At 39.3% G+C, this 17,123-nt stretch overlaps 1 protein-coding gene across 2 annotated transcripts in view; it reads left to right on the plus strand.

Annotated features, from left to right (window-relative positions):
• Positions 1 to 2,536: 2,536 nt before the first annotated feature.
• Positions 2,537 to 17,123, plus strand: part of LOC102393802 (synaptojanin 2 binding protein) — a 37,463-nt gene continuing 22,876 nt past the window's right edge. The window contains exon 1 of one of the 2 annotated variants that reach the window (XM_044924798.2): positions 2,537 to 2,734. In XM_044924798.2, coding sequence (XP_044780733.1) covers positions 2,671 to 2,734 — 64 coding nt within the window. In that variant the 5' untranslated portion in view covers positions 2,537 to 2,670. The remainder of the gene's footprint in view (positions 2,735 to 17,123) is intronic. The other variant, XM_006056132.4, reaches the window with a different exon arrangement.

A 17,123-nucleotide genomic window follows, 5' to 3' on the forward strand; every position in this document is an offset into this window, starting at 1 on the left:
CTTCCTGCTGAATCTGCCTATTTCTTGTTTTGTTTGATAAACACAGTAGCTTCTACTTTGAGAAACAACCTGGAGTTAAGCCACTGGGATTGGTGAAAGAATGAAAAGTGCAATTCCAATTAATGCATTCCAATTCAGATTAATAATCAAACCTGAAACTACTCTGTTTACTGGTCTTATTGTCAGAGAAGGCAATGGCACCCCACTCCAGTACTCTTGCTTGGAAAATCCCATGGACGGAGGAGCCTGGTAGGCTGCAGTCCATGGGGTCACGAAGAGTCGTACATGACTGCGTGACTTCACTTCCACTTTTCACTTTCATGCATTGGAGAAGGAAATGGCAACCCACTCCAGTGTTCTTGCCTGGAGAATCCCAGGGACGGGGGAGCCTGGTGGGCTGCCGTCTATGGGGTCGCACAGAGTCGGACACGACTGAAGCGACTTAGCAGCAGCAGCAAAAGAAAAAAAAAGACCGAATTTTCCCTCTTTCCAACAGGGAGAGACCTTTACCCCTCTCGCCTTCCATAGAGAATTTTCTTGAACAAACTTGTAATTAAAATCTTTCTTCTGTCTCTCTTACATGTATGCAAGTCTTTAAAAGGCTAAATGAGCCTCTTATCAGGTAGAATGGGCAAGACTAGAGATCTCTTCAAGAATATTAGAAATACCAAGGGAACATTTCATGGAAAGATGGGCATAATAAAGGACAGAAACGGTATGAACCTAAACTAAGATGAGGTGGCAAAAATACACTTCTGTGTATTCTGTGAACTATACAAAAAAAGATCTCAATGACCCAGATAACCAACATGGTGTGATCACTCACCTAGAGCTAGACATCCTGGACTGCAAGGTCAAGTGGGCCTTAGGAAGCATCACTATAAACAAAGCTAATGGAGGTGATGAAATTCCAGCTGAGCTATTTCAAATCCTAAAAGATGAGGCTGTGAAAGTGCTGCACTCAATATGCCAGCAAATTTGGAAAACTCAGCAGTGGCCACAGGACTGGAAAAGTTCAGTTTTCATTCCAATCCCAAAGAAAGGCAATGTCAAAGAATGTTCAAACTACTGCACAACTGCACTCATTTCACATCCTAGCAAAGTAATGCTCAAAATTCTCCAAGCCAGGCTTCAACAGTACGTGAAGCATGAACTTTCAGATGTTCAAGCTGGATTTAGAAAAGGCAGAAGAACCAGAGATCAAATTATTAACATTCATTGGATCACAGAAAAAGCAAGAGAATTCCAGAAAAACATCTACTTCTGCTTTATTGACTATGCCAAAGCCTTTGATTGTGTGGATCACAACAAACTGTGGAAAATTCTTCAAGAGATGGGAATACCAGACCACCTTACCTGCCTCCTGAGAAATCTGTATGCAGGTCAAGAAGCAACAGTTAGAACCAGACATGGAACAACAGACTGGTTCCAAATTGGGAAAGGGGTATGTCAAGGCTGTATATTGTCACCCTGCTTATTTAACTTATATGCAGAGTACATCATGCAAAATGCCAGGCTGGAAGAAGCACAAGCTGGAATCAAGATTGCCGGGAGAAATGTCAATAACCTCAGATATGCAGATGACACCACCTTTACGGCAGAAAGCGAAGAGGAACTAAAGAGCCTCTTGATGAAAGTGAAAGAGGAGAATGAAAAAGCTGGCTTAAAATTCATCATTCAAAAACCAAGATCATGGTGTCTGGTCCCATCACTTCATGGCAAATAGATGGAGAAACAATGGAAACAGTGAGAGACTTTATTTTCTCAGGCTCCAAAATCACTGTAGATGGTTACTGCAGCTGTGAAATTAAAAGATGCTTGCTCCTTGGAAGAAAAGTTATGACCAACCTAGACAGCATATTAAAAAGCAGAGATATTACTTTGCCAACAAAGGTCCGTCTAATCAAGGCTATGGTTTTTCCAGTGGTCATGTATGGATGTGAGAGTTGGACTATAAAGAAAGCTGAGTGCCGAAGAACTGATACTTTTGAACTGTGGTGTTGGAGAAGACTCTTGAGAGTCCCTTGGACTGCAAGGAGATCCAACTAGTCCATCCTAAAAGAAATCAGTCCTGAATATTCATTGGAAGGACTGATTTTGAAGCTGAAATTCCAATACTTTGGCCACCTGATTCAAAGAGCTAACTCATTTGAAAAGACCCTGATGCTGGGAAAGATTGAAGGCGGGAGGAGAAAGAGATGACAGAGGATGAGATGATTGGATGGCATCACCAACTCGATGGACATGAATCTGAGTAAACTCCCGGTAGTCGGTGATGGACAGGGAGGCCTGGCGGGCTGCGGTCCGTAGGGTCGCAAAGAGTCGGACCCGACTGAGCGACTGAACTGAACTGAGCAACTATTTTATGTCTCTTAACCTTTCCTATCCAGCCCGCCCCGCCCGAATCCGTCTGGAATGGTAAAATCAGGACAGAAACGCGCTCCTTGCTCACCTCACAGTTTGATTTGAGGACTGGGTGAGAGCTCGTGCCGGGCGGCAGCCAGAACCACAACTCCCGGCATTCCTGGAGCTCGCCCCTCGCCCGGCTTCCTTTTCCGGTTCGCGGCTGCTGAAACCGAAAGTGCGGTGTTGTGGCGCTGCCGGCAGGGCTTCTCACCTTCACCTGCGCCGATCCTCGCTGACCCCGGTCGGGAAGCCACAGCGTAAAATATGAACGGAAGAGTGGATTACTTGCTTACCGAAGAAGAGATCAATCTCACCAGAGGACCGTCAGGTATGTGCAGAAGTAATCATCGCTTGAGAGGAGAGTTCTTGAGGCTGTAAATTGCAGAGCGAACACCTCTTCTGCGGAGCCGGATTCTTTTCGCCCCGGAGAAGACGGCCCCCAACCAAGAGGTTTCCTGAAGCATTTGTGAGCAAACGGATGACTTGTCTTGGCATCCGGCGTTAGCCTGAGAGGATCTGAGGCGTCCACCTAATTTTGCAGTCGGTTGTTGGTTGAGTCGCTCCGTCGTGTCCGACTCTTTGCGACCCCGTGGACTGCAGCACGCCAGGCTTCCCTGTCGTGACCACCTGTTTTTATAGTCAGGAGGGGTTTCTTTCTGCTAATGGTACTGGAAAATCCTGGGGGGTGGGGTGGGGGCGGTGGGGAAGCCTGCTTTTTTAGCCAGCACTGGTGAACACCACGCCCCTCATTTGTCAGCTCTGTCCCTATTTCTGAGAGACCGTTTAGTGAAAATGGGAGCATAAATGGTGTGGACTGTAATTGCATATCCGTTTTCTCGGTGCTGGTATTCCTCCCTCCCGCCTTTCATTTCTGGAAAATTCATTCAGAGGGTTAACTGGAATGTTGAAGCAGAAAGAGACCTTAGAGATCCACTACAAATGTTCCCAAAGCTGGTTTCGCCTCAAAATTATCCAACTTTTTTTGGTTTTTCTTTTTTCTTTTTTTTTAAAGTTAATTCCTAGAACCCATCTCTCCGAATTTGGATTCAGTGCAATTGTTTGGGCTTTTTCCTCTTTTCCTCCCAACAAACCTGTCATGTGATTCTGATACTACCAAACCTTCATTTTCACCTATAGTCCTCTCATCTCCTGATGCTCTTGACTCCACTAGGCTCTTAACACCGCTGCCCACGTTGGCTTTTGTTGCCTTTCCTTTATAGCTGTCTACTGCTTTAAGAGCTTAAGCTTTGGGTTTATTTAACCTCTTACTAGTTCTTTGATACTCGTTAGCTAACTTTACTGATATAAGCTTTAATTTGTCATTTATAAAGTGTACATAATAGAGTACATTTCTAAGGGGTATGAGGATGAAATCAGTTAATCTGTAAAATATTTAGAACAGTGTGTGGTAAACACTATGTGTTCATACTCTTGTTTTTATTGTTAGGAAATAAATGAATAGATTAACACAGTAAGTCTTGCTAAATACTGTTATTTCAAGTCTCCAACAGCTCATCAAGTACCAGGCACTCTATCTGAGATGTTTTTGTAAGCCATGCACACCTGTCTGTTGCCAACACTACTACCTAAATCAGTCCATCTTTTCTCATCTGAAATTTTTTAGTAGCTTGACTACAACTTATAGATTATTTTTTCATAAAATATGGCCCAGAATCATCTTTGTCTTTTTTCTTGTTATAAAAAATTGGAAATCAGCTTAATGAGAGTGTAATTTATTGCCAATCTGCATGGTTAAATGTCATGCTTCATAGGAGTCCTAAACTTTTGTCAAAGGCTCATTCAGTATGCCCAAATCTCTTAGGTATACTTCTCTTACTTAAATTTCTCCTTCTCTTCCTGTTAATGGTTATTGACTTTTGAGACTAACATAGAAAATTATTGTTAAACCAAAATCTGTTTTTCAGTACTTTTCATCCATTGGTACTTGTTCTCCTAGGGCCAATTGAAACAATGGTAGTTGCAAGTATTTAAAGGCAGCTGGTTGTATTCCTGTTTTGTCTCTTCTTTCTAAGCCTACATATCCCTAGTTGTTACATTAGTTCTCTTGTGTTTTGATTTGAGGTTTGATTCTTGTTTCCTGCTTAAGAATTTAACCTATTTTGACATGGTTTCATCAATGTAGTATCTGCAGTATTATCAGAATCACCTGACTGGAGCAGAGCAGCACTCTGATATTCTCTTGCTTATTTCAGCCACTAAATATTTTTAAAGTTTAGTGTAATATCACTTCACCTTTTTTGGTAGTTACATAACAGTGTTGCTGATGTTCAGCTGACCATTCACTGAAAATTTTTCTGATCCTATTGATCTTGAAGACCTGAAATTCCTAGTATAACCATTTTTCTGAATTATTGGAATTAGGAACAGCATCAAAGGAATGATTAATAATAATTTTTTTAGCTAATATATCTCACCTCAGAGTTGTTTAATTTCTGTTTTGTTTGTGCTTTTATTCAAAATGAATGCATTTATTCACCTAGTGACTTTTAATTTTTTCTAAGCATTTTCATGTTTTACCCATAAAAGTTTATAAACTTTAAGAAATTTAGATGAGTAGAGCCACAGACTTTTGAAGTTTGGTTGGTTCATTTAACAAGGTTTCAACCTGCCATAGCTAGTTACCTGCTATGTGGTGTTCCCAAGAAGTCTCACAGTCTGACTCCACTTTTCCTCACTGTGTCATCATTAAGATATATAGGGAATAAGTCAGTTATCACGCCTAGAAGCTTCCAGTAATTTGGGTAGTCCCAAAGTAGCGGTCTTTTCTCTTTTTGGGTAGTCCCAAAATAGCAAACTAGGAAAAGCCTCTAGTTCCAAATATGCATTTCTGTGTGTAGGCGGTATCCTCACTCTTTGTTTCAGTACAGCTTCCTTTGCAGGGACCTGATAATTTAATCAAGTAATTGCAAGCATGTATATACTTTTGTTTTTGTGTGTGAGTATTCTGTCAGGGACAAGGGTCTTGGATAATTCCAGTGTTTGGGCCCATTTTGCAAGGCAAATGAACCTGTTCTGTCTGGTCTTGCTTACTACACAGGAAAAAAAATCTTGGAAAAATTATGACAATGAAGTGAGTATCTGGTGAGGCAAAAAGAAGCTTGATACGTAGCTTGGCATCTATCCTATGCCTTCTTCCTGAGCCTTGTAAGGAGAGCCTCAGGTTGGATGACTGAAAGTTTCGTCCTCCTCCAAGAGGTCATGATTCTTTGGCCCATCCCACGTGTTGTTTCATGAGTCCTGCCATTTTTAACCAACAGTAAGTGGTCTAAAGAACCAGTTGAAATTTCAAATGCCTTTAAAGATTTGAAGAGTTCACTTTTTGTCCTTTACTGAACACTCTTTTCTTTCTGTGGAAATCCAGCTTGATTATAGTCTCAAAGCCTCCTGCTTTTTCCTTTATCAAATTGAGTTCTTAATGTTGGAAAGACTCAGTTACTCTAAGAAGTATGACAATGAATTTAATCTAGATTTTTTTACTTCATGTTGGGTATTAGGATCTCTTGTTCAGGACTGAGTTCTCAATAAGTTTCAACAAGTTGCTTCTGATTACCATCTTTAAAAAGGGAACAGAATTTCAATTTTTCTATTTTCTTTAAGGGAGTTGCAGAGGGTAATGCAATGAAACAGTATTAATCCGTATCATCTTTCTGGCAGTATGCTAGTTATTTCATACACACACACATACGTATATACATTTTTTTTCTTCAAAACCACCATGAGTGGTGATTATTAGATGAGGAATTGTCTCTCAGAGAGGTTAAGCATTTGCCCAAGTTCTAAAGTCAGTAAGTTTCAAAAGCCCAGAATTTAACCCAGATCTGTTGATCCCAGTGTTCCGTATACTGCCTCCTAGTATAGCAGCTGCATTTACTAGGCTGCTGTGCTGCCTAGTCACATGGCTTTACAAAATGTTTCTATAGTTGAGCATCTATCAACTTTTTTTTCCTACATCTGTTTTTAAAAAATTCTTATTAAGGTTGATCCTTGAAGCAGTCTTTAGAGATACAGTTTTTATAGCATATATTTTTCTCACTCTATGTGTTTTTCCACATATTCCATCTCCTTGTTTCTGGAATCTTAAGTCAGTTTCCTACCCATTACATTGTATTATGACCAAATTCATTCTTCTCTCTTAAATTGTGTTCAGTGGAGAACCTTGTTTATGACTTTTTGAAAGCTGAAATAGATCATGTTACTAGTTATCTTTATGTAACAACATTCTATTATATTTTTTGATATTCATCAATTTGCCTAGTCATTTCATGAACATCTGCTGACTACTCTGTGGCATGTGCCAGGCAAGGCATTAGGAAAACAGGAAATGAAATATATATCCTTTGAATCAGAAGAGCTCAGACTGAAGTTGAGGGAGGAGAGATAAGTAAGAAAGCAAATATAGAAATAAACACTATTTTTTTTTTCTCCCTATGCTCTCACAGGACTCTGTGATCTTTCTAGAGTGGTTCAGAGCCTGGATTCTTAAGTCACACAGCATGCTTCAATTGTGCTTAAGTCACATAGTCGCTTCAGTTGTGTCTGACTGTGCGAACCTGTGGACTGTAGCCTGCCAGGCTCCTCTGTCCATGGGATTCTCCAAGGCAAGAATACTGGAGTGGGTTGCCATGCTCTCCTCCAGGGGACCTTCCCGACCCAGGGATCGAACCCATGGTATCTCCTGCATCTTCTGCATCACAGGTGGATTCTTTACAGTCACACAGACCTACATCCAGTTCTTAACTGTGCCACTTAAGTAAGAGACATGATCTAGTAGAGACCAGGCAAATGCATTCAGTTCTTGCACAAGGGCTTATCGGGGAGTGAGAGAATAAAGATGCTGGTGACTGAAAAAAAATGCATAATCTAAACATTGAGGATTATGTTTTATCTGGCAGTCTTCCTGGGGACTTCAGGCCCACAAGACAGCTACTCAAAGAGCTCTGAGGGAGTGCTCCAAAGAGGTAAAGGAGGAGCCAGAATATTATAGGGGTTTTTGCAGCAAAGGCCAGGTAGTCAGAACATCCAAAGATTACTGTTAATGAAAGAAAAGTAGGTATCTCAAGTTAGGGAATTGAAGGCTTTTCTGTGTATGGGAAGATGTGAGTCGGGGTTCATTGAAATCATTCCTTTGATACACACCTTAGGTATGTAGGGCCAAAGCTTGTTCTTTCCCATTCTGAGTCCTCTCGGGGTGCACCATTGAGGGTGGCTGCAGTGGCTGATGGCTTGCCAGTGGGTCAGCCTGTTTGTCTCCATCCTGAGTTCCCTCAGGGCTCACTGTCGAGCAGCTGTAATATGATGGCTTGATGGCTGCAACATCCTTTGTGTACCAAAGTGGCAGGCACCTTTTTCATCCACAATCTCTCCCCTTGGTCCTAAATTGGACCAACATTTGGAAGAAACATTTCATGACTAATTTTTGTCCCATGAACCTCCCTAGGAAGGCTCATTCCTAGATCAGGCAAAGATTCTGTTGCTATGCCACTCAAGGTGCTAATTTCTGGATTAGGCCCTGTTGATACTTTAAAATTCTCTGGATCCCCTGTCTTACTAATTTATTATGATCCAAGAAATGTTTTTCCTTGTTGCTTCTTCCCATATCTAGAGTTGCACTATTATCATTATTCTATGTAGAGTTATATATGTTTAACTCTCAAGATATCATTAGTTTTGTTGGAGGCCTGGAGTAACTGCAGGAGACAACAATCTTACAAAATAGTCAGGATGTAAATAACACAACCAGTAACATTAACAAAGTCAAGTGCAGCAGACAGACTTAAAGCACAAACAATTAGGAAACAAAGAGAACAAATTAAACCAGTGATTAGTATAATTAGTTGTAATCTGGTTGCAGTAAACCATCAAGTCCACAGGCAAGCCAGCTTGGAGAAGCCAAATTATGGAAGGATCTGGAATAGGTAGATCAAATGCTTACCTATATATTTGAAAGAGAAGTGTAGGAGCAGTGAAAAGAGGCCCTGATGTACATCCTGACAGGTACTGCCTAAAACATCTTTGGTAGGTATTGACTAAAAAAACAAAAGCACAACCTAGACATTGAAAGTTATGTTTTATTTGGCAGATAGAACTGAGAACTTAAGGCCAGGGCAAAGCCTCTCAGGTAGCTCTCAGTCTGCTCCAAAGAGGTAAGGGAGGAGCCAGGATATACAGGAGTTTTTGCAACAAAGACCAGGTAGTCAGAACATCAAAAGATTACTGTTAAGTAAAGAAAACCAGACATCTCAAATTAATGAATTTAGAGCTTTTCTTTGTGGCTCAAACCCAGGTCTTCTTTGCAGGCGGGGTCCGCACCCCCCGCCCCCAACCCACCACCCGTCTGAGCCACCAGGTCTTTTCCTTCTGTATATGGGAAGATGCAAAAGTCTGGGCTCATTGAAGTCATTCCTTTGATATGCACCTGAGCTCTATAGGGCCAGCATCCTGTATCTTGCTCTGAACCTCCTCAGGATACCTCATTGGAGATGGCCAAGCAGTGGCTGACTGCTTGATGACAGGCATCCTGTTTCAGTCCTGAGTTTGCTCAAGGTTCACCGTCGGGGGCGGCTGTAATGTGATGGCTTGATGGCTGCAGCAACCTTTGTTTACTGATGTTGTAGGCAATATTTTTTTTCATTCACATAGGCCATATTCTTTGTTGCTTCTATCAGAGAGGGCACCAGGATGGAGAGGGACTGAGTTGAGCACAGTACATTTTTTTGTTGCTATACCATCTTTCTGTTCCTTTGAGATGTAAAATTTTCCCTTATTCTCTCCTTGTTTGTCATGCACACTTGTTACTCTGTTTTGGGAGAAGTAACAAATAAAAAGTCACATATTTCATCTTTGGACCAGAGAGTCTCCAGAGAATATAATAGTTTTGAGTGAAAAGATGCCTCATTATTAATCTCTTGAGTCACTTATTCGGATCTTTCTTTCAGTCTACACATATATTGAGCAGTGACCATAGGGCAGGTTTCTGTGCACAGCACTGTGGATACAAAAGAGAACTGAATTTTAATATAATTGCAGTGGGTAGCTGAGCATAGTGACTAAGAACATTTTTGCCTGCATTGCTAGCTACGTGCGCTTGGGCAAGTTACCTTATTTCGCTATACCTTGATTTCTTGAAAATGAGGGTATTAATAGTACCCACTCAGAATCTTTGTGAGAATTAAATGGGGATTTTATTTTGTTTTGTTTTACAAATGATGTTGATTCTGTATCAGGTACTTCTCTAAGCAGTTTGCCAAAAATAATTAATTTAATTAATTTAATGGTGCCTGTCATTGCTGCTGCTGTGTAGAAAATAGACTTTACTAGGGTAGGAGCTTGGAGAAGGCGATGGCACCCCACTCCAGGACTCTTGCCTGGAAAATCCCATGGACAGAGGAGCCTGGTAGGCTGCATGCAGTCCATGGGGTCGCAGAGTTGGACACCACTGAGCAACTGAGCACAGCACACACACATTTCATTGTGTAAGTATGCCACGATATACCATAGTATGATTATCCATTCACTTGTTAATTTGCATTTATGTTGTTTCTGGGGTTTTGGTTATTAAAAATAAATCTGCTATGAGTATTCACATGTGACTCTTTGTGTAAACATGTATTTTAATTTGTCTTGATTAAATACCTAATAATTGAGAGTGGGTTTGCTGGTTTTAAGGGTGTGTGTTTAGATTTAAAAGAAATTGCCAAACTGTTTTTCAAAATATGTGTGTTATTTTATACTTCTACCAGGTATGTATGACAGTTCCAGTTATCTCACATCCTTGCCAATATTTGATATTATCTTTCCTTTTTATCTTAGTCATTACAGGGGTTGTGGAATGGTTTTTATTTGCATCTCCTGGATGCAAATGATGATGGAGCATATTTTTATATATTTATTGCCCTTTCATATATATTCTGGAAAGTACTCAAGTCATTTACCCATTTTTATTGTATTGTTTGTTTTCTTCTCATCAGATTGTAAGAGTTCTTATATATTCTGGACATAAGTCCTTTGTCATGTTTATGTGCTGCAGATATTTTCTTTTGGTTTGACTTGCCTTTTCGTTTTGGGAAGTGGGGTTTGTGTTCTGAAGAGTGGAAGGCTTTAAGTTTTAAGAAGAACAGTTTGTCGGGTTTTTTTTCTTTTTTCCTCTATGGTTGGTACTATTTGTATAATGTCTAAGAAATCTTAACTACCCCAAGGTAAAGAACATTTTCTTCTATGTTTTCTAATAAAATATTACAGATTACCTTTTATGTTTAGTTCTGTGAGGTAAGCCTTGAAATAAAGTGTGCCTTCCAGTTTTGTTTGTTGCTTTTCAAAAATGTTTTGACCATTATAAAATAGAAGTTTAACAATGTAAATTAAAAAAAACAACCCAGAGTATAAATTTCCATGTAAATTTTAGAACCAGCTTGCCAATTTCTATAAAAATATCTGGTGGGATTTTAATTGGGATTACATGAGAATTTTACTATTTTATGAAATGACGTTATCTGCAGCAACATAGATGGACCTAGAAATTTTTGTACTAGGTGAAGTCAGAAGGAGATGGACAGATGCCATATGATATCACTTTATATGTGGAAACTAAAATTTAACACAAATAAAGTGTTCTATGAAATGGAAACAAGCTCCCAGACATGGAGAACAGACTTGCGGTTGCCAAGGGGGAGGTCGGGTGGCGGAGGGGTAGATTATGAGTTGGGATTAGCAGATGCAAACTATTAACTATAGAATTGATAAACAGCAAAGTATTACTCTGTAGCACAGGGAACTGTATTCAATATCCTGTGATAAACCTTAATGGAAAAGAATATGAAAGTATATATATATATATATGCTGCTGCTGCTACTGCTAAGTCGCTTCAGTCGTGTCCAACTCTGTGCGACCCCAAAGACGACAGCCCATCAGGCTCCACCTTCCCTGGGATTCTCCAGGCAAGAACACTGGAGTGGGTTGCCATTTCCTTCTCCAATGTATGAAAGTGAAAAGTGAAAGTGAAGTCGCTCAATCTTCGACTTAGCGACCCCATGGACTGCAGCCTACCAGGCTCCTCTGTCCATGGGATTTTCTAGGCAAGAGTACTGGAGTGGGGTGCCATTGCCTTCTCTGATATATATATATATATATATATATGTCACTGAGTCACTTTATAGCAGAAATTAGCACAATATTGTAAATGAACTGTACTTCAATAAAAAAAGTAAATTAGAATCTATTTTGATTTATAGACAATTGCATCTTATAAGTACTAAGACTTCTGGTCCAAGACATGGTAGAGCTTTATTTATTTAGTTTTTATTAATAATTTTGTGTACCACAATGTAAAATTTTTTTACATTGTGTCATTCAGCTAAGATGTTTTCTATTTTTCCTTATAATTTCATCTTTTAACTCATAGGTTATTTGCTTTCCAAACATTTAGGGATTTTTTTTTTTAAGGATATCTTTATTGTTGAGGACAATGTTTGTGTCCCTCCAAAATTCATATACTGAAACCCTAAGCTCTAATGTGACTGTATTTGGAGACAGGTGCTTTTATTTGAAGTAATTAAGATTAAATGAAGTTATAATAATGGGGCCCTGATCTTATAGAATTAGTGTCCTTAGAGAAAGTGACCCAGAGAGCTCACTCTGTCCTTGTGCATACACAAAGATGTCATAGGAGCAAGAGCAAGGTGGTGGCCACCTACAAGTTAAGAGAAGAGGCCTTAGAATGAAATCTGTCTTGCTGGTACCTTGATCTTAGACTTCCTAAGCTTCCAGAATAGAATTTCTTTTAAGTCACTCGGTCTGTGGTATTTTGTTATGTCAGCCCAAGAAGACTAATATAGTTATTTTTATTGATTTCTAATTCAGTTCTATCTTTTGAAATTTATTGGACTTACTTTATTGACCTACCATCAATCTTTGGGAACATTTCCTGTGTGCTACAAAAGGATGTTGATTTTACAGTTGCTGAGTATGTTGTTCTGTAAATGTAAATTAGGTTAAGTTCGTTCTTAGTGTTATTCAAAGATTCCATATTTTTACTGACTTTTCTGTTTATTTGTTCTGTCAATTACTGAGGGAGAAATGTTGAAATCTACATGTCCTTTTTGAAAAAGTTCTATTTGTTTATGGCTGCACCAGGTCTTCGTTGCTGTGCGTGGGCTTTCTCTAGTTGCAGTGAGTAGGGGCTGCTCTTCAGTTGTGGTGCCTGTATTTCTCATTGCAGTGGCTTCTCCTGTTGCAGAGTACAGGCTCTACACAATTGGGCTTCAGTACTTCCAGCATGTGGGGTCAGCAGTTGCTTCAGTAGCAGCAGCTCCTGGGCTCTAGATTGTGGGCTTAGTCATTGTGGTGCATGGGCTTAGTTGCTCCATGGCATGTGAATCTTCCCAGACCAGGGACTGATCTGGTCTGACCAGATCTTCCTGACCAGGAAAATCCCTGACCAGAATCTTCCCTGACCAGACACTGGCAGGAGGTTTCTTATCCTCTGTACCACCAGGAAAATCCTGCAAATCTTTTTTGACTTGCCTTTTTCTCATTTCAGTTTCTGTTTCATTGATATTCAAGTTCTGTTATTGGTGCATCCATATCTAGTGTTTTAATGTCTTCTCATGAATTGACTCCTTTTTTTAAAATTAGGAAATGTCCCTTATTATCCCTTGTAATTTTCCTTATTCTAAAGTTTACTTTTTATTACATTCAGGGGACCAGTCCAGCTGCTTAGTATATCTGTGTTCATCCTTTTAATTTTAAGGTGCATTTACCCATAAATTTATGATTTCCAGTGGTGTTCATTCCTTCATATCCAAGCTTCTGTTCCATATTTACGTTTTTGCCTGACAGACTTCTTTAATATTTATCGTAGTATAAATCTGCTTATGTCACATTCTGACAGCTTTTGTTTTTCTGAAAAAGTGTTTATTTTGCCTTACTTTTGAAGGCTGTATTCACTAGACATAGAATTATAAGTTAATTTGTATTTTTCTTTTAGCATTTTAAGATGATGCTTCATTGACTTGTGGCTTGCATCGTTTCTAAGGAGAAGTCTATTGTCGTTCTTATCTTTACTCCTCTGTACTTTGTTGTTGCTCAGTCATGTCCTCCTTTTTACGACCCCGTGGACTGCAGCACGCCAGGCTTCCCTGTCCATCATCTCCCGGAGCTTGCTCAAACTAGTCTGTTGAGTCTGTGATGTCTTTATACTTACTATGTCCTTTTTCCCTCTGACCGCTTTTAAAATTTTCTCTTTATACCTGGTTTTGAGCAATGTGACTATGATATGTATTAGTGTTTGTGTGTTTGTTTTCTTTTGTATTTATCCTGATTGGAGTTTGAACTTCTCAGATTCATTTATATTTTCATCCAGTTTGAGCCAGTTGTTTTCTTCAGACATTTTTTTCTATCTCCCTTTTTTCTTCTCCTTCTGGAACTGTAGTTACATATGTATTATCCCACGTGTTACTGTGGTTTCCCTACACTTTTCTCCTGTTGTATCAAATCTGTTGTCATTCACATCTAGTGTATTTTTCCTTTCAGACATGTAGTTTTTAAACTTATTAGTTTCGTTTTCCTAAAAGAGCTTCCATTTTAACACACAGATCAATAGAACAAGATAGAGTCCAGAGAGTAAACCCATATGCATATGATCGATTAATCTGTGACGGAGGAGCTAAGACTATACAGTGGAGGAATGATAAATGTATCATTTATATCTTCAATAATGATATTGGAAAAAACTGAATGCTAAAGAATGGAACTGGACTACTGTTTTATGCCACACAAAAAAATCAGCTCAAAATGAAGGCAACTTCAGTATTTGAGGAAAAAACTTCCGTTTTCTCATTATGTTTGACTTCCTTTATTTTCACGTAGTTGTAATAGCCTTTTAAACATCGTTGTCTGCTAGTTTCATATTTCTGATTCTCTTTCTCTTGACCAATTTTTTTCTTGATTCTAGGTCATGTTTTCTTCTTTCCTTGTTGTTCAGTCACTCAGTCAAGTCTGACTCTTTGCAACCCCATGGACTGCAGCACTCCAGGCTTCCCTGTCCTTCACTATCTTCCGGAGTTTGCTCAAACTAATGTCCGTTGAGTTGATGAAGCCATTCAACCATCTCATCCTCTGTTGCCCACTTCTTCTCTTGCCCTCAGTCTTTCCCAGCATCAGGGTCTTTTCCAGGGAGTCAGCTCTTTGCATCAAGTGGCCAAAAGTATCGGAGTTTCAGCTTCCACATCAGTACTTCCAATGAGTATTCAGGGTTGATTTCCTTGTATTGACTGATTTGATCTCCTTGCTGTCCAAAGGACTCTCAAGACTCTTCTCTAGCACCATGGTTCGAAAGCATCAGTTCTTCAGTGCTCGGCGTTCTTTATGCTCCAACTCTCACATCCATATATGACTACTGGAAAAACCATAGCTTTGACTATATGGACCCTTGTTTTCTTCTCAGCATGTTAAAAGTTTTTAATTAGATTTTGGATGTTGTGACTGGTTACACTGCTCAGTGTCTGCATTTTGTTTTGTTGCATTAACATTTCTAGTATTACATTGTTGAATTTGTTTTGGTAAGCAGTTAAGTAACTTGCAGATCAGTTTTACCTCTTTAGGACTGTTTATAAACTTTTCTAGGGTGAATCTAAAGTAGCATTCACTTCAGGGATAGTTGAACCCTCCAAATGTTCTAAGTGGGTTGCCACTGAATTTCCTAGTATATCACTGAGGATTTTGATTCTGGTTGGTTAAAGGGCTCTTTACCTTGTGTTAACTTTTGAGAATTGCTTAGCCTGTTACTAGTTTTTATTTGTCTACCCTCGTGGAGTTTCACTTAATGTATACATGGCCTCTCAGTAGACAGAATACCTGGCAGTCTGTCTTGTACTCTCTTTTTTTTGGTCTAGCTTCCTCCTTTCCAGAATTTTGCCCTTCCAGAACTAATTTCCAGCAGCCTCACCCTCCCCAAACTCTGATCCCCGTTTGATCCAGCCAATGAAGCTGCTAGATTCTGTTTGGGCCTTACACCTTGTGGTAGTAACTCAGAATTTTCCTTTAGGAAGCTATGGTGATTACAGAGCTACAAGGTTTTAATTCAGCAGCCATTTAAGAGGATTATATACCATGACAACGGAGAAGGCAATGGCACCCCACTCCCATACTCTTGCCTGGAAAATCCCATGGACGGAGGAGCCTGGTAGGCTGCAGTCCATGGGGTTGCTAAGAGTCGGACACGAATGAGCGACTTCACTTTCACTTTTCACTTTCATGCATTGGAGAAGGAAATGGCAACCCACTCCAGTGTTCTTGCCTGGAGAATCCCAGGGATGGGGGAGCCTGGTGGGCTGCTGTCTATGGGGTCGCACAGAGTTGGACAAAACTGAAGTGACTTAGCATAGCATAGCATACCATGACAAAGTGCAGTTTATTCCAAGAATGCAAAGATGGTTCAATATAAGAAAATCAGTTGATATACAATATATTAATAGAATGAACAAAAAAGAGCCCACATTATCATCCCAACATATAGAAAAAGAATTTGAGAAAATTTCCTTTCCATGTTAAACACCTTTCCATGTTAAAACCACTCAGCAAAGGAGGAATAGAAGGAAACTTCCTCAACATGATAAAGGTCATATATGAAGAATCCATATATGGATACGTCATACTTGGTATAAGAAACTTTTCTTCTAAGATCCAGAACAAGACAGTATGCTTCGGTTCACCACTTCTGTTCAAGATGGTGTTGGAAATTCTATCAAGAACAGTTAGGCAAGAAAAAGAAAGGCATATAAATTGGAAAGGAAGAAGTAAATTGTCTCTGTTCACAAATGGTACAGTCTTATGTGTAAAAAATTCTAAAGATTCCACCAAAAAAATCCCTGAATTAATAGCAAACTTGGCAAAGTTGCAAGATACAAAATCAACACAAAATTAGTTGAGTTTCCTTACATGAGCAATTTGAAAGGGATATTAAGTAAACATTTCCATTTATAATAGCATTAAAAATAATAAAATACTTAGAAATAACTAATGAGACAATAACTTGTACATTGAAGACTACAGAATTTGACTGAAAGAAATTAAAGGCATAAATAAGTGGAAAGATACTCCATGTTCATGGATAGAAGAGTTACTATTGCTAAAGTGACAGTGCTATCCAAAGTGATCTGCAGACTCAGTATTTATCAAAATCTCATCTGCCTTTTTACAGAAATACAAAAATCCGATCCTAATACTCATATAAAATCTCAGAGGACCCCCTAGTAGCCAAAGCAATCTTGAAAACAAGAACAGTGTTAAGGGACTCACAACTTCCTGATTTCAAAACTTACTGAAAATTACAATATTCAGAACACTGTGGTGCTAACATAAGAGCAGATGTATAGAGCTGTGGGGAAGAATAGAGAACCCAGAAATGAGCCTCCTCATATATGGTCAAATGATTTTTGAAAGGACACCACCACTATTCAGTGAGGGGAAAGACAGGTTTTCAACAAATTATGTTGGGAAAACTGGATATCCACATGCAAAAGAATGAATTTAGATCCTTGCCTTACATTTTATACCAAAATTAACTAAAAATGCATCAACTACTTGAATATGAGAGCTAAGACTAAACTCTAAGCTAAGCTAAGCTAAGCTAAGAAGAAAAGATAGGGAAAATTTTTTATGACATTGGATTCACTGATGATATTGTTAATGTGACACCAGA

The sequence above is a fragment of the Bubalus bubalis genome, chromosome 11 (assembly GCF_019923935.1).
Source record: "Bubalus bubalis isolate 160015118507 breed Murrah chromosome 11, NDDB_SH_1, whole genome shotgun sequence".
Taxonomy (NCBI): Eukaryota; Metazoa; Chordata; class Mammalia; order Artiodactyla; family Bovidae; genus Bubalus; species Bubalus bubalis.